The 21,879-nt window shown below is 40.4% G+C and overlaps 2 protein-coding genes across 2 annotated transcripts; one reads left to right on the top strand and one right to left on the bottom strand.

Moving 5' to 3' along the window:
* Window positions 1–1,168: 1,168 nt before the first annotated feature.
* On the bottom strand, window positions 1,169–1,950 carry LOC115808820 (tereporin-Ca1-like). Its single transcript, XM_030770309.1, has 2 exons — window positions 1,826–1,950; window positions 1,169–1,586 (listed from the first exon to the last, which is right to left on the bottom strand). The coding sequence occupies exons 1-2, from the start codon at window positions 1,948–1,950 to the stop codon at window positions 1,169–1,171; spliced, it is 543 nt and encodes a 180-aa protein (XP_030626169.1).
* An 18,245-nt stretch (window positions 1,951–20,195) lies between these two features.
* Window positions 20,196–21,230, top strand: LOC115808819 (bryoporin-like). Its single transcript, XM_030770307.1, has 2 exons — window positions 20,196–20,299; window positions 20,807–21,230. The coding sequence occupies exons 1-2, from the start codon at window positions 20,196–20,198 to the stop codon at window positions 21,228–21,230; spliced, it is 528 nt and encodes a 175-aa protein (XP_030626167.1).
* Window positions 21,231–21,879: the final 649 nt, after the last annotated feature.

The raw sequence follows: 21,879 nt of genomic DNA, 5'->3' as shown, positions 1-21,879 counted from the left end.
GATTTATCAGAAGTGTTGTGATTGGAGAGAAGTGGATTGGACTGTTCCAGGACAATCCAGTTGACTGTGATCTCATGTTTGCTGTATGGTGTGTGATAATCTGTTCACATTTCCTAACCCTTTGTGTTAAAACAGAACAAACATATCTTGACATGCAGTCTGTCTCAATGGCTGCTGAGAAATGTGAAAGATTAGAGATATGATTAGCACCTGTTATCATCAAGTAGACCCTCAGTTAATACTGGCCCCTGGGTATTTAGTGTGAACTCTGTCTCAACAATGTGCACTGTCAACACACTAGGGTTAAGAGACATTAGTTTGCAACACTGAACTAAAACAACTCATAATTCATTATTTATCCCATATGTCCTTGTGTGAGATGTACACAGTTTAACAGTTTCAGGTGAGTGACAGGTTTATGTTTTGCAAATCTCATTGAAATGGAATCTGAAAAAGAGCTTGAAATGGAATGCTGTTTGAAACTGACTCGTTTCTGCATGTTATGTGTACAGATTTATGTATTAAATGATCATTTTCCAGTAACTTCCTTTCACTATAACTGAGACTGGTAACAATGATTTTAACTATGGGCACAGAGATACAAAATGCCCCCATTTCAACAGTCGTTTCAGATATTCCAGTATTTGTGAGGAGACTTGGTTTCCTAAACCGTTCTGAATTCTACACAAGTTAAAACACACAGAACAGTGCAGTAGAGAGAGGACAGAGCAGGTGTGATGTGACTTAGACTTAAAAACAATATGCCCAAGTCTGTGTTTGCATAATAATGTTGGATTTACTTTTGGCTTATGAAATAGTGTTTATCAACAGAAGTGTGTAGCTTCAGTCTGACCACTTAAAAAGAAAAAATATGTTTGTAACTGTAGTCATTGTGAATAAATTGTGAGTTCTCTGGTATGGGTCCCCTCACATACTAACTAATGTTCAGTGTAAATTAATGACCAGAAAAGAACAAGTGAAAATCACATGTTTAACTTTAATACTTTCAGTTTCAGGAAAGGGTTTCAGAAATCAACAATACAGAACTGATAAAATGAAAATACATTTGTGATTAGCAATGGCTTTTCCTCTGTAAGAATGATGCTTTCATATCACATAATCTGGGATTACACACAAACTCTTAATAACACGCTTTAGAAGTGACGCATCACTTATCATGGATCTCCACCTGAACAATAGCTGATTTTGCATTGCTCATGGAAGCCCTGATCTCCACTGACCCCCATGTGTACACTATACTAGGGTCTGTGGCCCTGGCACGAATGAATCTAGAGTCAGACTCATAGTACATGAGATTGTAGAGTGCGTGGTCACATGGTTGAGCTCGGTCAAAAATGCCCACCGCCAGCCAGTTCTCATAGTAGGTGTAGTCAAAAGGCACAGAGAACATGATGGCCATCATCTTATCAGAGCGGCGTTTCTCTTTGATGAACAGGTCGTAGGTCAGCACACCCACAGCCCCACAGGCAGTGCCTCCTGTCTTGCAGAAGGCACATAACCCCTTTTCTTTGCTGCCCACAGTGGGTGGGGGAGGGTGGGCGTTGTATCCGCTGATCATCCAGACTCTAAATAATTAAATATCATTCAGCCAAATGAATTATGTGTCTAGTACCATCACCTTTTAATATGAAATTAATTTGTCTAAATAAACAGGTAGAAATGACTGCAAGAAAAATATTATGCTCACATCATGGTGATCACATGTATAACTAAAGGAGATAAATCACTAAAGGAGCTTTGAGAGTCCTAGGCCTGACTTAGATTTAATTTAATAAAATAGATCTAAAATTCAGTGTGGTCTTACTTGGGGTTGACAGCTGAGTAGACATTGCTGTTATTCTTAATTTCTATGGTGCAACTGCGACTGGAGGCTTCTCCGATAGCCTGGCTGAGACTCACAACACTAACCGCAGCTCCCAAGAATGCCATTTTCCCGTATTTACTTCTTTCCTACAAGGGAATGAGACAGACGGAAACACACACATAACACACACACATTAACTGGTGCAGATTAAGTTCCAGTGTAGAATATTGAAGGACTCATTTCAGGTCAGCAAGAATGTGACATTGTCACCTTATTCACTCACTGGTGTGGTTCACTCAGACTATTATAGAATACTCAATATTTAAATAGCAATAATGTAACTGTCCATAAGAGACCAGTGTATTGTTGAAGAGGGGCCTTCACTTCCCCCAACATCCCTCATTTGATAGACAAGCTGAGTCCTTCTCCCATGTCTGCTTAGAGCCAAATAACTATAAAGTTCCTCTCCTTTGGAACAAGAAAGCAAAACAACCTTGCCCAACTTATGGTCATCAAATGAGCTTCCTGCACTGATACTAAGTATCTAGAATAACTAGATAATGGAAACTGTCTCTTCAGTGTTTATACAGTCAGTTTATTGTGCAAAGTTGAACTGGCCTAATTCTTCAGTTAGAGGCAATGCATGATACCAGGTTCAGATGAACACTTTGATTCCTGACCACTCGATCACCTAGAGCATCACATTTTTGGAATCATGGAATATGTTCTACAAATACAAAAGAACACAACACAACACACACACACACACACACACAATATCAGCTCACCCCCACTTTATCTTCTCAGTTGGATTGATTGTGTTAGGTTTTATCAGCTAAGTTCAGGTGTGGTTAGTTAGCGATTATTCTTTTTTTTTCTCTGTAACTAATGTCCCTTGATGATTTCAGAGAGCTCCCCTTTTATTGAGTTTGACTCCTCCTTTGGGGGCAGTCCCTTGTAGCTACTTCATAGCTTAGCTTTAATATAACTCGCTCTTATTATACTCACTCTTATTATTGTTATTCTTGCCTTATTGACACTTGGGGTAGGGTAATTAAAATACATTTTTTATCCATGTCCCCCCTGAAGGAAGATTCAGGAAGCAGGATGTTTTTCCTCCTTTAAACATTAACAGTTAATGTGCCACACAGAGTGGTTCAGACAGTCCTGTGTGCCGGCTACTGTCCACCTGTGCAGTTCCCCCATCACAGCAACACTGAATTCTGATACTGATAATGACTGAGATGAACAATGTCAGAGTTCCTGTTCACACTCCAAATGAACTCATATACTGGGCTCTAATCTCAAACTGCTCTCTGGCCAGTCTTATATTTCTTTTTCTCTTTCTGTTTCTTATTCATGTGAATAGATTATTATTATTATACTTTTCTGATAGACGCTGTGAGCCATAATGACACAGGAAAAATTTGCCATCTGTCAGTTTCTATAAAGATAAAGACTTTAAACTGTATTGATATATGTTTTGATTATTCTACATTAAGTCAGTACAGTAACTGAAAAGCTGCACCCTCCACCCTCCACAAGCCCATTCATATAATATCCAATCCAGACTATTTTACACATGTCAGAATAATTCAGTCACTGGTCTTGAAGTTATTCAAAGGCTCATGATTACAAGAACAGTGTGCCTTATGTCTAATATAGCTTAAATGAGAACAAATTAGCATAAATGAGACAGATATTATCTGTTTCTTTTGTTTATAGCTCACAGTGCAGACATAAAAGGGAGGAGATGAAGATGACACAGAGCAAAAACTGTGAAATCTGAGCTTAATTTGTACTTAAAACCGAAAGTGAAACCAAAATTAATCCAGAGAATGTTTCAGTTTCTGTTGTTTCTAATTCTACCTTCTAATTCTCAGCTGTCTTCTCCAAGTCCTTTTCCAAGGTTGTTCCAATACTACTCATATTTGTCAGGATTTGTAGAAGAGGCTGGATGCATGTGCAGATTTGTCTCAGTTTTATTCACAGAACATGATACAAAAGACTTCTAAAAAAGTTACAAACACAGAATTCAGGCTTCACCTGGCTGGTCCGGAGGCTCTGGGGGCAGACCGGGAGAAGGCAGGGATTGGACAGCCTAGGGTGTCTGTAGGCAGAGTAAGCTATGGCAAGTCCCTTTTTCACTCATTTAGCTGTCATCTCATGAACTCTACAGAAGCAAGGTAGTGTCTGAGGGTAAGAGTATATCTCGGGGCAACAGAGAGACCATAATTACACTGGGCATCGTTGTTTCTGTCACTTCGGACATATGTAAAAACTTCCTTCAGTTTGTTGTGGTAAGGTGCCTTCTTCAGGCATAACACAATAACAGTGTCATCCTTGGTCTGAACCCTTGATTCTCCTATGACAAGACCACTGACAGGTTTGAATCCTGTTCCTTCTATTTTATTGTCAACAAATCCTCTGTTCTCTTCCCTTCACACCTTTATTTATGACTTTAGGGCTGGACAAAAGGATGCATTATAAAATCTTTCTGAGCTATTCAAATGTAAGTTCAGCCTCCTGATAGGCAGATCATTTTATGAGATCAAGTCAGCTTAGACAAAACAACTAAATGATCCCAGTTCCTAGAACCAAATCAAACACAGGCACACCCAGTTCACCAAATATGCTGCTTTCTGGTGATATTATACACGGCTCAGCATAGATAGATAGATAGATAGATAGATAGATAGATAGATAGATAGACAGATATTGTTTTTTTTTCCTTTTCTCACCTAAAACCATCTGTAGGAGCCAAGTTTCAGTTCGAATTTATTTTCCTTGAGAGACACATATCTTGATTTAGATTCACTTACCTTTGGTTCAAGACTTTTATTTTGACATTTGCCACATACCCCCAAAAAATTAAAATGGCGTCTTTCATATGCCCAAGTGGAGCCTCACAGTTTAGACACAAGAGGACGCTGATGAGCAAACAGTTTTTTATCGCTTTTTCACTTTTCCGCGTTTCTGCTTTTTCACTTTTCCGCCTTTCCGCTTTTTCGCTTTTCCGCCTTTCCGCTTTTTCGCTTTTCCACATGCCGCTTCTCCGCTTCTACACTTAACACTCAACCCTTCCAGCAAATTTGATTTAACAACTATATATCACCTGCCTGCATACCTGCATGTTTGCCTACCTACCCCTTTGCCTTCCTGCCTGCCTGCCTCCCTACTTGCCTGCTCACCTCTCTCTGACCCCCGGCTGAACACAGGTATGACTCGCCGCCGGTTACAGTATTTATCAGAAAGCACGTAACAATCAACAGCGTCTAATACTGGATTTGATTTCTGGTCATTACACCATCCTTTACTTGCTTCTTTGAAAGGCAGCACACGTGTGTGCGTGTGTGTGTGTGTGTGTTTTTGGCGGGGAGGGGGGGGGGGGGGGGGGGGGGGGGGGTATAAAAAGACTTGTTAAGTGAATGCATTGCTCACATTGCTCCTGTGTCACACAAGGACTAAATTTGTGCATAGTTTTCCACTGTCTCAGCACTGAGAACTCACAAGTACAGTCAAGATTGTGTGATGTGCCACCTAGTGGATAATAGGTGTAACATAAATACAGTCTGAGACAATCAACACATAATCGAGAAGACTTAATTCAGCGCGTGGGGGTGCGTGCGTGTGCGTGTGTGTCCGTAGAGAGATATGGCACGAGCTTTGGTATTTTCTAATCATAGAGTTCCAGGTTAGGATCACAACATTTTTAAAAGATAAAGAAATCATTGTATTTTCACTGTATTTTTTTCACTTGATTGTAACTGTGGCAATAGATGGTATGCACGGTCCATTTAAATGTAGTAATGTTTTGTCTGATTTTAATTTTATATCTCAGGATTGCCAGTTTTAATGAACACCTCCTCACCTTTGACTTTTTAGACAATCTTTAAAGAAAATTTAAAAAATTGAATCTGAAGAAACAGTGAATGAAATATTAAATATTTGTTATTTGGTGACCTAATCACCTGCCCTCAGTGCAATGAGAATGATTATCTGGTGTTGTACTGTGTATTGTAGTCATGTCAGACTTACTGATCTCACTGTGAGATCACAGTCAACTGGATTGTCCCGGACGGTCCAATCCTCTACTCTCCAATCACAACAGATCTGATCAATCACATGTCAACGCTCTCATTAATCACAATAACATTAATAATCTCATTAATACTCTTATTGATCAAACAGTTTAGCAATGATTTCTCCTTAACCAAGGAGGTTATATGAGAGATTGTGATCATATTGTGTAATTAGAGCTGCTTTATTACTGTTGCATTTAGACAGATGTGATGTCATCTCAACCTGGGAGATGGTGTGAGAGGTTGTGAATAATTACTGCAGACAAATGAGTGTAGCTGCATTTACACTGATTTTGATTTGGTTTTTGTTGGTTTGGTTTTGTTGGTTTTTTTCTGTGATCTCATCCCTATTTGGAGTGTAGTTAGGGTAAATCCCAAACCCTCCATAGAGGGGATCAGTGAATGTGGTGTTGTGTGTGAAAGAGGTTTCTGTGTGCTGTGTTCTGGTCCAGTGTGAGATGACAGGCATCTGAAGACAAGAAGAATGTTATCATTATAACATTATCATGGGGAATGATTGGTGGGATTATAAAACATACATTCAAATGTGGACTTTATTATTGCTTACTCTTTCAGGTTATGGTGTTTAGTTTTTCATGTACATTAACTGACAAAAAATACTGTTATTGAAAATAATAAGACATTTCGTGTCAGTGCCGGGAAAGTCTTTTAGCGTCGCGGATCTTCCGTAGTGATGAGGCTATGCCAATTCTTCGTGGAGACAGGACAGAACAGAAGGACTTACATTACGGCTGATACAACCGGAGCTCAACTGGAGCTGAACCTTAGCGTAGCTGAACTGTAGGATAGCAGGGAGTCTAGCATTTTATCTGATTTGCAGATGGAAGGGGTGCTGCTATCCTTTTGGGGCTGTCTCTGTCTGAAGGGAGGAGACACTCCTTGAAATTTGGGAAGTATTAATTTAAGCTCGGTTCAAATAATTTTGCATAACTTTTTCCCATTAAAGAATAGTAAAATTACATCTGCTTACTCCTATCTGCCGCATATTATGCTCCCGAACAAGACCAAATATGGTTTCTTTATCATTAAAAACAGGGCAGTTACATCAATGGTCATAAAATTAGCTGCTCGTGACTTGGCACGTGGTTATTTTTTATTCCAACTGCACCTTTATGACAATAGGAATGGTTATGGCTCGATACACGTATTTAATTGATGATATCTTATGGTTAGTTTCATTTTTCTTTTGTTCTACATAGTTTATGCCCAAGTGAATCAATGCAGATGGGGTTCCATTCTCACTGGGAAACTAACCTACCGAGGTGATCTAGTCTCCCTCACAATTAAATGTTATCAGCATTTGACCAAATGGTCTGGGGGTTGCTGCACTAAAACATTGAGCCTTGTGTCTGTTAGGTGTTACAGGGAGGGGTTTCTTTTTGGAAGTGCAATGCTTCTGAACACAAGGAGACCTGGACCATAAAGAGAGAACTGGGATCAAAAGGGATGGGGATAGAGAGGCAGAGTGAGAGTGATAGAAATAGATAAGGAAGTCATACAATTAGCTGCTCGTGACTTGGCTCCTGGCTATTTTTAAGTTTTACCGCGCATTTATGACTATACGAACAGTTATGACTCGATATGCGTATTTAACTGATAATATAATATGGTTAGTTTCATTTTCCTTTTGTTCTACATAGTTTGTGCCTGAGTGGAGCAATGCAGATGGAGCCTGTGACATGGTCTGAATCCCACTCTCACAGGGAAACTATCCTCCCGAAGTGATCTAGTCTCCCTCGCAATTAAACGTTATCAGCATTTGACCAAATGGTCGGGGGGTTGCTGCTCTAAAACACCGTGTCTGGCATCTGTTAGGTGTTACCGTGAGTGGTTCCTGCTTTGGTATGCATTGGTCCTGCACGCAGGGAGGCCTGGGTTAGGCTCTGGGGCAGCGATGGACAGTATACCGGTGCATTGATTTTGCAGACTAATTTGAGTGTCACCACGGATTAAGTTTATTTTTTGTGAGAAAAATTTGACAAAATCACGTGCGGTAATAGAACTGGATTGAGGGGAGTGATTCTGGGTCAGTTTTGATACTGTATCAAATAGGAATCTCGGGTTGTTTTTGTTGAGATTGATTATTTTTGAATAATAGGCGGATTTGGCCATGGAGAGGCCACGTTTACAGGCTATCAGGCTATCATGCCAGGCGAGGCAGAAGACCTCCAGTTTAGTGGCACGCCAGTTTCGTTCTAATCTTCTACATGCTTGCTTCAGCACATGTGTATTGTTATTAAACCAGGGTGTTATATATTTACGCCTATTTTTTTGGCCTATTTTTAATGGCGCTACCATATCTAATGCATTATGGAGGGTACAGTTTATACTGTCCATCAGATTGTTCAAAGACCCTTGTTGATCACTGAAAGAGGTGTGGGCAGCAAGAAGCAGGTTAGCGAGCACGGCAGTGGTAGAAGCTTTAATGCAGCGGCAGCTACGAACCACGGCAGACCTGAAAGGTAACAAGAAAATGGTCAGACAGGGCAGTGGAGTAGGGAGCTACAATGGCATGAGAGATAGTTAGGCCACGAGCTAGAATAAGATCTATGGTGTTGCCATTGGAATGAGAGGGCTCGCTGACGTATTGGTTAAAGCCAAAAGTGTCTAAAATAAATGTGAATGCTTTATTAAGAGAATCAGAATTGTTATTGATGTGGATATTAAAATCCCCTATTATAAGGATTTTATCCACCGTAGTTAAAATGTCTTTAGGGATTAGGGCTAAATCCCCACCTTAGAGGAGACGTCTTGTATTACAGCTGTCATTTTCCCCACCAGCGATTTCATGGAGTTTGCCATCTCAGTTAAACTGCTATCAGTGTGGTCCAATTTTGACCCAAACTCTGAACATACTGTTTTTAGCTCGCTTAATACGCCATGTATGCTAGCTGCGGTGCTAGTCTCTGAGCTGGTCAGTGGGAGAGTCGTCGTAGTCAATTTTGTACCCACTTTGCGTCCTCTTACGGGTATTTCACCCTGTTTCGTGGTAAATTGATCCATCATATTCGGTGCCACACTATATTCTGAACTGTTAAATCTTTCTACAAGGGTTTTTAAAATAGAATTGTGCAGGGCTGCGAGGAGCTAATCAGCTAAGCTGCCATCTCAGTCCAAGACCACGTGACCCCCTGAAATGGGACTGTTACTCACAGGAAACGGATACTGATTAAGGTTTTCCATCTTATTTGTTCATCTTATTTTTTTCCTGTTCACTTTCTTTTTCTTTCTTCTACATTAGACAGTAATGCTGAAATTCTTGTGTAATGAACTGTACCTGTCTATGATGATTACTGATACTTAACGAGACCTCTTGTTCTTTACCCCACACATTTGTTTGTGTATTAAACTTGAAATATTGTTGAAAATAAAAAGTAAAAAAAAAAAAAAATATATCCAGAATCATATGATCACAGTGTATGAACAATTCTAATACTAAAGAATATTAGTATGAATGTATGAAGTATGGATATTAGAACAGCAGGATGATGGCTTTTTTCACCTCTTGTGCCTAATGGTAAATACATACATACACATGTACTATAGTAGAGGAATATCGGTTCAGTTCAGGTTGTAGTGTGAATGAGGCATGCAAGATGCATGTGATGTATGTAATGAAGTGTGTGTGTGTGTGTGTGTGTGAGTATGTGTGTGTTATTTTCTGTTAGTTTGTGTTAGTTCTTGTTGGAGATTAAACAGCGTCAGTAGTGCGGCAAAAAATTATGTTGAGGAAATGTCTAGACCTAATGACAAAATACTTCCATCACAGCCCCAGTTGTCCTTAAATATCACAACATCTATTTCCTTGACACTGTTCTTTGCGTTGTGTCATTCAGCATCTGTCATTTTTTTCCTACAATATCTTGCTGTCCATGCGTGATCTGTAGGTTGTTTTGGACATTGTGAGTTTTCCCAAACCCTTGTCGATCCTTATACTGTGTACAAAACTTATTTGCGTTTGGATTATTTGTGTGACCACTGCCCCAACCATGTCTCTGATATCACTGACCACTGTGTACCAAACCCTGTCTCCACTCTCTCCTGCTCTTCATGATGGTGGCACAAACACACACACACACACACACACACACACACACACACAATAAATAAATACATACATACATACATACATACATACATACATACATACATGCATGAATAAACAAGCCCACTACACTACACACTACAATCATACCACACACCGCCATCACTGCCAAAGTGGTGGCCCAAGATGTAATTAACTTTCTCTTACTTCATAACAAACAGACTTTTAACAGCACAACTAACAACAGGATAAACAGTATTAAAAGACACGTTCCTCCCTAGATATGAGTATTTCTGTTTCCAAAGTGAGGCTTCTTTCAAAGTATAACACATGTTTCCAAACTAATTAATTCACCAAATTCACCAAAACAGTGAGACTGGTCCTCTGATCAGCTCCATCATAAGAGTATTTACTAACGTTAAGCCCCCCCTTCCCGAAAGATGTCCTCTTTAAAACTTTTAATTAGGAAGGACTTTCACTTCCTATCTTTGTGGGGTCTGCTAAGTGCTCCTGCGTGCTGTTAAGTGTCTGCTGTGTGCTGTTGTCTCGTGAAGCTCTGCGTAGTTCAGCATTTCAGTGGGTTTTCTGATAACATGCAGGCAGGGTTGCAAACCACTCTTTTTTTTTTTCAGTTGGTGTGTTCCGAGCAGAATCAGTATTTTAACGTTAAAGGATTTGCATTCTACCTTAAAGTTATCATTCTTGAACCGGTCAGAGCCAAATGAAATACTGGTGAATCTGTATGCAGAGCTTGTCCTATTCTTAAATCTCTTATAAACTCTCTTAATGCTCCCTGTTGTACAAAACACTTCAGTAATAAGATTAAATTTGTGACTATGGTCTTGTTCTGTACTGGTCATTATGAAAGTCTTCTGAATGCGTGATTTGTCTGATCCTACACTTACACTGATCAGTTAACCGTCCTGGCACACTCCCTTTTCTATCAATGACCATGAAGTCATAAATACATTAAAATGAAACTACTAGATTTGTGTGTGTGTGTGTGTGTGTGTGTGTGTGCATGTGTGTGCACGCGCACTGGGCAATTTGTAGTTTAGAGCTTACAAGCTTTAAATCAAACACTGCGTAACATGTACAGTGACATGTTCGAGATCCAAGAGACTCATATGCATTTGTGCCATTTGGAAGTTGTACATCTGACTCCTAATCAGATGCCTGGAAGTAAATGCTGGATAAAGACTGAAGCCAAATGCTGCGTATGCAGCAACCACCAAAACAATTAGGAATGTTTATTCATTCTGATGTGAAATCCATCCATTTCTAAAGCTTAGATAAAAGTGTAATGACATTCAAATACCATGGCTCATCCATTCAGCCAACATGCACAAGGACGCTGTTTGACATCATTTTATTTCAAGCTGACATGTCAACATTCACATTTTATTTCCATACAAGAGAAATAAAAGCAAAGATCACATTGCTCCAAAAATAGGCAACTCGTTTGGCAGCATAGCAGAGACAACATCACAAACAAACAATAAAGTTAGTTTAGCCATTTAAATCACACAGGACGGTTCATTCAGAAAGGTACCATCAGCAAATAAAAAGTCAGCAATTAAAATGTGTCCAAATAAGGAAGTAGATGCATAACAAAAAGAAAGAGTACAATTTCCTTCTTTTAAAAAATGGCACCATCAGAAATGTTGTATACAGCACCCAATAGCCATATTTGAATAAAAGTAAAGATGCCTGGAAATGACTCAATTAAGAGTGAAAGTAACAACCCATGAATCAATAAATCTTTGCTGAACACAACATTACAGTACGATGTGCATTTGTTTTTGCAAGCATAACATTATTTTAGTGATAACCTACCTTAACTGTTCTAAATACCCCCATAAATCTGTCCCTTTATGAACAATTGCAAAATTATTGATGAATGAATGAATGAATGAAGTTATTTATTTATTTATTTATTTATTTGTTTGTTTGTTTGTTTGTTTGTTTATTGAGGCAAATCTAAACACTACTGGAGCCTGTGCCCATGTAAACAGGATCTGGAAACATGCCTGAATCATGGTAACCAGAAGGACTTTAAACAAGTCTGTGACAGAATGTAATTTCTCTGAATGATTCACTGAGTGATGCACTACGTGCAATTGCATGTTTGTTGCTTTCCACTGATTTAATAATGCAATAAGTGTAATATCACAGTAAGTAGCAAACTTCTCTGTGGAAATATATTGGAGTAAAAGTATCCATTTGCTCTGGAAAATGTAGTGAAGTGAAAGTGAAAGTTCACAGAGACATTTATGGTCAAGTAAGGTAGATATATTCCTAAAACATACTTAAATGCAGTAAGCAGATATTTCTACATTGTTACTATACACCACTGCTGAAGTTCTAAAGCATGTGAAATATGAAACCCATCCAGTGACATTTTGAGAACCTCTGAGAAATGGGATTACCTTCACTCACCATCTTCAGGTATTTTGCCAACATGAAGGGCATCATCATAGTTTATTTCTTCACAAGATTTATTTCAGTTAAAATATTTCAAAGCGAAATATTAAAATGTGTATTTTAATGGAAAAATGAGCAAAGTTCACATTGTAGTTAATACTGATAGTGACCAAAGAGCTGTCGTCCACACTGCTCCAGTCTACTGATAATCATTCGTATCACGTATGCATCTTACATAAGCACATACGGTATAAATGGGAACCATGAGTCATTCACTTTCACTTTTTACTCATGTCTGGATTTTTTTTACTCATAAATGCATGAAATGAAATGTATCCAGTTCATCAGAATGAAGCATCAACAAACTGCTACTCAAATGAAAATGCTACAAATTCCATTCAACCCATTTTACAGGTGATAGTAGCTAAGGATGCCTACCATGTTAACAGTTATAAGTGTTGTTTGACATATGACACACTCTGACATATTAAATCAGAGACACAGTGAAATATGTTATTGTATGTATTCTAACACTTGTCACAATAGCCTATATCTATGATCAGTAAATGCTCTAACAATATAGGCTCAAACTGACATTTTTTACTCTGGACACTGCACAAGTGAAACTGAAAACACAAATGGAAAGAATGAATGATTCCTGACTGAGAGGGTAACAAGAAGTCATATACTCTTTACAAGAATGCACACAGAGGCTTTGTGCAGGGACAGACAATAAGTTAAGTGTGGAGGGATGCAGTCGTTTATAATGGCCACAATTCTCCTCCTCACTCTGCCAAACATCACTCTGTTCACACTTTCTGTTCACACAGGCCGAATGCGGCAACATGAAAACAGGAAGAAGCAGCTAAGCAATAGTACCATAAACTTACCAGAGAGATCAGACACCCACGCAGATACCCACATATAAATACACAAAGACCACACACCTAGTTAGAGGTCAGGGACTTCTGTCTCAAATGACATTAGACAATGTAAAAAATATTATTATCCTCTATGTATGTAGAAGAGCTTACATGCCATAGCAAGACAGAGGCACTGTCACACAGCAAAGGAATCCCTATGAGACAAGTAAATGATGACAGGTTATTAGTATATAACTGGCAAGACTGCAACAGCATGACTTACACTACTAATGAAACGACCATGACCTGCTTGATGAGAATCCCCAGCGACAGAAAAAGAAAATGTCCTACTTATCATTCCAGTATCTTCTTGCTCTTGACTCTGCCTTTCCTTCACAGAGGAGTTCATGCGCCACAGATGATTCACAGGACATCTGTGTGTCTGCTGAACAAACTAACTGTGGTACTTATATGATTTTGTAGTGCACCATTACGCCAATAGACACCTGACACGCAGTCACAACAAAGGTTTAGTGTTGCATGAAGCATGTCTGCTGTGGAGCTGACTTATGAAATGAGATTTGTTCAGAAGCTTTAAGAAAAGGGAAAATCAACCACAACCCAAATCAGTTTGGTGTTGTATTAACAAATAAAACCTGACCCTCTTATCTGTTTAAAAAGTCAAAGGAACTAGACCATATGTAAGATAATAAGCATAAGCGTAGTTAGACCAAGGTTTTAATTTATGTAGTAGCCCAGCATTGACTGGCAGTAGATAAATCTACGATGGTAGATTTTATCCCGGCTCACAGGGATTTGTGGTTGTGCTTTCTCTCACACAATTTGCATTTGATCTCACTCACAGAACCGCTGTTGATGACTGAGCTGCTGAATGTACACAATTTCTGGGTTTCTGTAAAATCCAGTTTCCCTTTAATGTGTCATGTTATACATTATCATGTATACTATATATGGTATGTGATGTATGTATATGTAATATTTCTATCACATTCATTGTCATAGATCATGGCCCTCGGGTTCAATTGTATACAATCAGATCATCTGGTATTTTTAGTCATTGAATGCTTTTGTCTCGTGGATTCTACACATTTCCCTAACAACGACCATAACACGTTCCTTACTTTAATATAAAAGCAATACTTTTGTAAAGAAAGAAAATATATCACATCATCAAAATACAGTATATAACTAATTACTGTCTTTAAGAAACTTCTTGTCATAGAAGTCCAGAGTTCTGCTGGGTTTTGAACAGTGACTAATGCAACACTGACACCTAGTGTTGAACATATGCAATATGCAAACAAATATGTCTCTTTTATAAACTATTTAAAGGGGGGTATGTGAGGATATTTCATCAGGGTTAGGGGCTATTTCTAAGTTATATACCTCTCAAAATATATAAACATGAATGTTTAAGAACTAAGACAAAAAACACTATTATGTGATGCAGCCTGAAATACATCATCTAAACCTGCAACAGGTGGGACACTGGAGACTACAGTACCCCAGAGACTGAACATCTACAGGAACATGGAAATCCCTATGAAATTTACTAATGTTTTTGTATTGAGTTCATGTCATTTTAAAATGTGCAATGTAGTCAAAGAAAGAAAACACAAACTTGATGGTTGTTAATGGATCTTGGTAGTATTTCCACATTGTATTCTGAGAATGAAAACAAAACAGTTCTCACACAGAAAAAGACAAATGAAATGTCAAGTCTCAAAATCTCCCTATTAAAGGATTATGGTTGCTGTGGTGAAAGAACACCAGAGTTGTGTTTCATTTGTGCATAATGTTGTTCCTATATCACTGGTCCCAGACAGTGTGTCTATGGCAGGATAACTGAAACTGAAACTGTAGTATGTGACATACAGAAACACACATTCATTTATTTAACAGTCTGTTGATTCCCTTTAATGATCCTCCCCGTTTTCTCATTTGAAATCTTTTTTTTTTTTCCATTTACGGGCAGAACTGTTACATTTACATTTCCATTCACGTCGTATTCACTCTTATTTTGGGCTGTAAATACACGGAATAACACCATGTGCTGACATGTTAAGTATTTCATGCTTCACTGAACTACATTACTTATGTACATCATTCACTCTGTCACATTCATACTCAGCTTGTACTTCCAAAGCATTTACCACATTATGTTACATAATTACATTTTATACGTTAAAAAAAGTACATCATCTTTTAAATAAATAAATAAATAAAAACAGCACTCACAGAAATCCAGACAGCTATCTAACAGACGAAACATATCTCTAAAATGAATTTTCTCTCACTTTCAGGATGTCACCATACTCCTCTTCTGAATGGCTTATCATGTCTTTCTCTTCACATTCATTAGTTTTTATGTTAGTTTTATCATCAGAGAAAACCTCTTCACCAGAAAACAGAAATAAGCTTGTTTACAATCCAACATATATTCAATTAGTAGCTCTAACATTATCAGAAAACATGCATTCACATAAAAGTTTCAACTTTACAAGAAAACATACATTCACATAACAGTTTCAACTTTACAAGAAAACATACATTCACATAGCAGTCTCAACTTTACAAGTAAGCATACACACATATAACAGTTTCAATTTTATTTTAAAAAATGTATGTTATTGTGCCATTTTTAAAAGGTAGAGTAAACAGTCTCAGACACCTGTTCATTTCAATGCCTTTAAAACTTCTTGGGAATATTTGGCCTACAGAGGCCAGCTATCTGTAAGAAATTAATGATCTGTAAAGAAATGAAATGAAATTTTCCGACAGATGTGTCAGAAAATCCTCTATATGATAAATTCCTATGTCTGATAGTAAGAAGGTTTGGATTGTAAAAACAAACACAATATCACACTTGACTTGCCCTAAGAACCCAAGGTGGCCAACCAAAAAAAGAAAGAAAGAAAGAAAGAAAGAAAGAAAGAAAGAAAGAAAGAAAGAAAGAAAGAAAGAAAGAAAGAAAGAGGAAGGACAAAAAAAATGTTGATTTGGAACGACTAGTTTGGTGAGGCTATCTATATTTAAGATATCCTTTGTGTGTTTATTTACATTCCATGATGTTAGACAACAGAGACAGCCAACACGTGTGAATAGTTAATTTTTCTGGGCTTTAAAAAAAAACTACAGGTCAAGACTGATGAGTAGGACAAATGTGTCAGAAAATCTAGTTTTGATGGTTTGATGGTCTCCACCTGTCATGTGCATCAGTAAGAACCAAAAATGTTTTAGACACAGGACACACCTTAGCTGCCTGTTTCTGTGTCTCTAGGTAGGAGGGCCAGGCATCTCCGTTTAGTCACATATAAGGGCATGCTCTCAGTGTGTGTGTGTGTGTGTTAAAGAGAGAGTCGCATAAGATATGTCTCAGGTAAGTTTTTTTATCTTCTCTCACTGAGGGACACATAACAAGTGGCTGTCTTTTTTATGTCTCTCATGTATGCTGGAAATACAAAAGTTTATTTTTCTCATCTTTACACAATGTTGCCTTAATTACCACCTAATATACATTTGGACTGATTCCTATAATAATGTATGCAGTGGATAATATCTATAACTGAAAGTGTTTGTGTGTGTGTGTGTGTGTGTGTGTCTGTGTGTGTGTGTGTGTGTTTGTGTATATGCTCAAGCATCAAGCAGCTTGATTGGGTTATCTATAAGGAAATGCTCTAAAGCAAAGTGTGAGTGTGTCAAACAGAAGCAGAGCGATTCGTGTCCGGTAAGTTCTTTGATATCCTCTCACTGAAGAACACATATAATGGGAATGTTTTCCTATGTGTTTCATATCTGCTGAAAATCAAACAAGCATAATTTTCTGATTATGTATACAATCTTGTCTTACAGTAATAACTCTATAATCTGAGTTAGACTGATTCTGTCACAACCTGCACCGCCATTTTGGACTTTTAGTTTGCCATGTCTTTGTGCTCTTGTTCTCTGTCTGTCTCCGCTCCTCACCTGTTCCTGTTTGTCCAATTATTACCTTGTTAATTTCTACCAATCCTGTGTTGCCCTGTTTAGTTCTCCCTCTATTTAAGTCCTAGTGTTTGCCTTGTCTTTGTCTATCGTTGTTTGTGTTTTAGTGCACACTGTCATGCTGCACCTTTTTGTTAATGGCTTTTGTTATTAGTTTACACCTGTATTTTGATCTTCGTTTTAAGTAAAGTCTTCCGTTTTTTCACCCACATAATCGTGTCTTTGCACTTGGGTCCTGCACCACACCGCCAGCGTGACAGAACGATAGACCACACAAGGACCCAGCAAGACACTCCTGTCTCCCGGGCAGAGACGGTTCCAGCTCCTGACCTGGGTGCGGCGGGGCTCCCTCTCTCGGTAGGTTCTCCAGCCCCTAACCCGGGGGGGGAATTTTTTGGGGGGGGGGCTCCCAGCCCTAGACCCAGGCACCACATGGACTGTGGTGCTGGGCCCAACCATCTCTAGGGCTGTGTCCGCTCCTGGGTCTCCTGTCTCTGCCACCCTGAATCCCCTTCAAACAGTGACTCCGAAGGCACCATGGACGGTGTGCTGCCCAGCGCGAGGAATGCGCTGCCCGGCGCACCATGGAGGATGCGCTGCCCAGCGCGAGGGATGCGCTGCCTGGCGCACCATGGAGGAATGCGCTGCCCAGCGCGAGGAATGCGCTGCCTGGCGCACCATGGAGGAATGCGCTGCCCAGCGCGAGGAATGCGCTGCCCGGCGCACCATGGAGGATGCGCTGCCCAGCGCGAGGAATGCGCTGCCCGGCGCACCCTGGAGGATGCGCTGTCCTGCCCTGTTCCCGAGGCCGCTTTCCCGGCCCAGGTCAGCTCCCGTGCTGACGCCCTGTCCTGGTCAGCTCCCGTGCTGACGCCCTGTCCTGGTCAGCTCCCGTGCTGACGCCCTGTCCTGGTCAGCTCCCGTGCTGACGCCCTGTCCTGGTCAGCTCCCGTGCTGACGCCCTGTCCTGTTCCCGAGGCCCTTTCCCCGATCCAGCTCAGCCCTCTAGCCATCGTCGAGGCTGTTTTGAAGACTGCCCCGTTCCTGTTCTTCTGCCAGTTTGAAAATCTGTTCCAGCCAACCCCTCACCTGCTCGGCCGCAGAGGGGGCCCGTCGGCTGCAGCACCTTCGGTCATCCCTCTGTGCGCCCCCCCCACCCACCCGGTCTGTTCTGGACTTTTGTTTTTCTTTTGGGCCGTCTGGAGCCGCCCCTTAAGGGGGGGGCTCTGTCACAACCTGCACCGCCATTTTGGACTTTTAGTTTGCCATGTCTTTGTGCTCTTGTTCTCTGTCTGTCTCCGCTCCTCACCTGTTCCTGTTTGTCCAATTATTACCTTGTTAATTTCTACCAATCCTGTGTTGCCCTGTTTAGTTCTCCCTCTATTTAAGTCCTAGTGTTTGCCTTGTCTTTGTCTATCGTTGTTTGTGTTTTAGTGCACACTGTCATGCTGCACCTTTTTGTTAATGGCTTTTGTTATTAGTTTACACCTGTATTTTGATCTTCGTTTTAAGTAAAGTCTTCCGTTTTTTCACCCACATAATCGTGTCTTTGCACTTGGGTCCTGCACCACACCACCAGCGTGACAGAACGATAGACCACACAAGGACCCAGCAGACACTTCTGTCCCCCGGGCAGAGACGGCTCCAGCTCCTGACCTGGGTGCGGCGGGGCTCCCTCTCTCGGTAGGTTCTCCAGCCCCTAACCCGGGGGGGGAATTTTTTGGGGGGGGGGCTTCCAGCCCTAGACCCAGGCACCACATGGACTGTGGTGCTGGGCCCAACCATCTCTAGGGCTGTGTCCGCTCCTGGGTCTCCTGTCTCTGCCACCCTGAATCCCCTTCAAGCAGTGACTCCGAAGGCTCCATGGAGGAATGCGCTGCCCAGCGCGAGGAATGCGCTGCCCGGTGCACCATGGAGGGTGCGCTGTCCTGCCCTGTTCCCGAGGCCGCTTTCTCGGCCCAGGTCAGCTCCCATGCTGACGCCCTGTCCTGGTCAGCTCCCATGCTGACGCCCTGTCCTGGTCAGCTCCCATGCTGACGCCCTGTCCTGGTCAGCTCCCATGCTGACGCCCTGTCCTGGTCAGCTCCCATGCTGACGCCCTGTCCTGTTCCCAAGGCCCTTTGCCCGACCCAGCTCAGCCCTCTAGCCGACGTCGAGGCTGTTTGAAGAGTCTGCTCCGTTCCTGTTCCTCTGCCGGTTTGGAAAGTCTGTTCCAGCCAACCCCTCACCTGCTGAGCCGCAGAGGGGGCCCGTCGGCTGCAGCACCTTCGGTCATCCCTCCGTGCGCCCCCCCCCACCCACCCGGTCTGTTCTGGACTTTGTTTTTCTTTTGGGCCGTCTGGGAGCCGCCCCTTAAGGGGGGGGCTCTGTCACAACCTGCACCGCCATTTTGGACTTTTAGTTTGCCATGTCTTTGTGCTCCTGCTTTGTCTGTCTCCGCCCCTCACCTGTACCTGTTTGTCCAATTATTACCTTGTTAATTTCTACCAATCCTGTGTTGCCCTGTTTTGTTCTCCTTCTATTTAAGTCCTAGTGTTTTGCCTTGTCTTTGTCTATCGTTGTTTGTGTTAGTTTGCACAACAGTCACGCTGCACCTTTTTGTTATTGGTTTTGTTATTAGTTTGCACTTGTATTTTGGTCTTCATTTTAAGTAAAGTCTTCCATTGGCCACCTTTAACCGTCGTGTCTTTGCACTTGGGTCCTGCACCACACCACCAGCGTGACAGATTCCTTCAACGTTTGACTCGATGGAAAGTACTGAATCTGTACAATTAAAATTCTCTCTATCTGTTACTGTATGTGTGTGTGTGTGTGTGTGTGTCTGTGTATGTGTATGTGCATGCATGTATGTGCATGTCCCTCTCTGTCTTACATTCTCCAGAGTTTCCATTCAGAGAAAGAGAGACAGAGCCCTCTCTAAACCAGTAACCATGAGTGCACAAGCTGAAACTGTTTCAGCTTCAATAAATAGTTTTCGTAGCTGCACGATGGAGATAAACAACATCAGTAGGATTTACTGTCTCACCAACCCAAAGTAAGACAAAATTCTGAGATTTAAAAACAGCACTACTCAAACTACTCATCCATGTTTCAGGGTGCCATAGGTTTCGTTGGAACGTTTGTTCATGTTATTATTATTGATGTAAAATTATTCACCCAAGAATCTTCCATTTGACAGATTCTCTAACAGTGATCTTTAGTTAATTTCAAGCGATTTTAGGCAAATGGACTTATTTTTCATGGCCAACCATTTAGTACTTAGAGTACTGCAAATTCTGAGGTTTAAACACAATACCACTCACACTGCTTATCCAGCATTCTTTGATTCTTTTTAAGGTCTTTTAAACCAGTAGACTTAGTTTTTATAGTCAATAACTGAACACTTTATACTGACTACAATGATCACATTAGCACAGTTCTCACTGTCACTCTAGTCAACACGTGGTCCTTATGTCTTGTGCTCATTTCATATTTTTTCCCATCATATCACATTCCCATGACAACAATAATGTTTTATTTTAAATTTAATTCATTTTTATAGGACACACATGATCAGTGGCTATGTCTTCCGCCCTCCTCAACCAACAATACAGCCAAACAAAACAGACGTGTGTGCCTTTGCCAAGACAGGACTGGGTTTCAGAGGAGCGGTTGGTGTGCTGACATATGAGCTGTCCCATGTGGAGACTCAGCATGGTGAAAAAGTGTTAGCCATCATGTTCTCCGTTCCATTTGACTACAACCTCTATGAAAACTGGCTGGCAGTGGGTGTCTTCAACAAAACCCGGAAATGCAATGAAAAATTGTTCAAACACATGTATTATGACGAGAATGGTGACTTCAAACGCATTAAAGCTAGGGAGTCTGGAATGGTGTTTACAGAAGATACAGTGGAGATCATGGCCAGCATGGGCAGTGGGGGAAGAACCGTGATTAAGATGGAGATTTATGATAAACAAGATTAGTACTGATTTGGTGGATTAGATTGTATTTGTTATCCTGTGACAGACTGAATATAATATGTGAGGGATGCTAAAATTAAAAATGAAAATAACAGAACAGAACATATTTGACACATGTTTTTCTAGTTGAAATGTTAAAAATGTTTATCAAACGATTTCAATTTTATGAAAGGTTCAGGTTGAAATATTTCATATATTTGTCAAATGTTTCTAGGTTGAAATATGAGCATTTTAAGAAAAGATGTGAAGAAGATCAAATTTCTTGACTGAAGAGCTGTAGTGAAGTCCACTCTACTGTAGCCTACTGGTGATCAGTCATATAATAATAATAAGACAAGCACCTTCTAACACTACTGATGTTGAAGATTGAGTGGAGACCCATATGGGTTTTATGTATTTGTAAGTTGTATGTCTGTCTCTGTTATGCAGACACTCTGACAGTCAATGCTGGATCATGCTGTATGTGTTGAACATCAATCCCATCCCATGACATGGAAATGAAATTACATTCACCTTCCATGCTTTTGTGATTTTCCAACATGTAGTTTATTTTTTTTTCATAAGGTTTATCTGTATTGATATATTTTAAATTGGCATAATTAAACTTATATAACCACAGTTCACACTCTCTTTAATGCTGATGATCAGCTAG

The sequence above is a fragment of the Chanos chanos genome, chromosome 3 (genome assembly GCF_902362185.1).
Source record: "Chanos chanos chromosome 3, fChaCha1.1, whole genome shotgun sequence".
In the NCBI taxonomy this organism is placed as follows: Eukaryota; Metazoa; Chordata; class Actinopteri; order Gonorynchiformes; family Chanidae; genus Chanos; species Chanos chanos.
Note: the sequence above shows the minus strand (reverse complement) of the source record. Positions and strands in the feature narration are given on the sequence as shown.

Bases quoted from the DNA above. Each gene is read 5' to 3' on its own strand.
- LOC115808820 (XM_030770309.1), bottom strand. From the start codon at position 1,950: ATGGCATTCTTGGGAGCTGCGGTTAGTGTTGTGAGTCTCAGCCAGGCT. The intron at 1,587-1,825 runs GTAAGACCACAC...TTAATTATTTAG, and splicing joins TACTCAGCTGTCAACCCCAA to AGTCTGGATGATCAGCGGAT.
- LOC115808819 (XM_030770307.1), top strand. From the start codon at position 20,196: ATGAGTGCACAAGCTGAAACTGTTTCAGCTTCAATAAATAGTTTTCGT. The intron at 20,300-20,806 runs GTAAGACAAAAT...TCATTTTTATAG, and splicing joins TACTGTCTCACCAACCCAAA to GACACACATGATCAGTGGCT.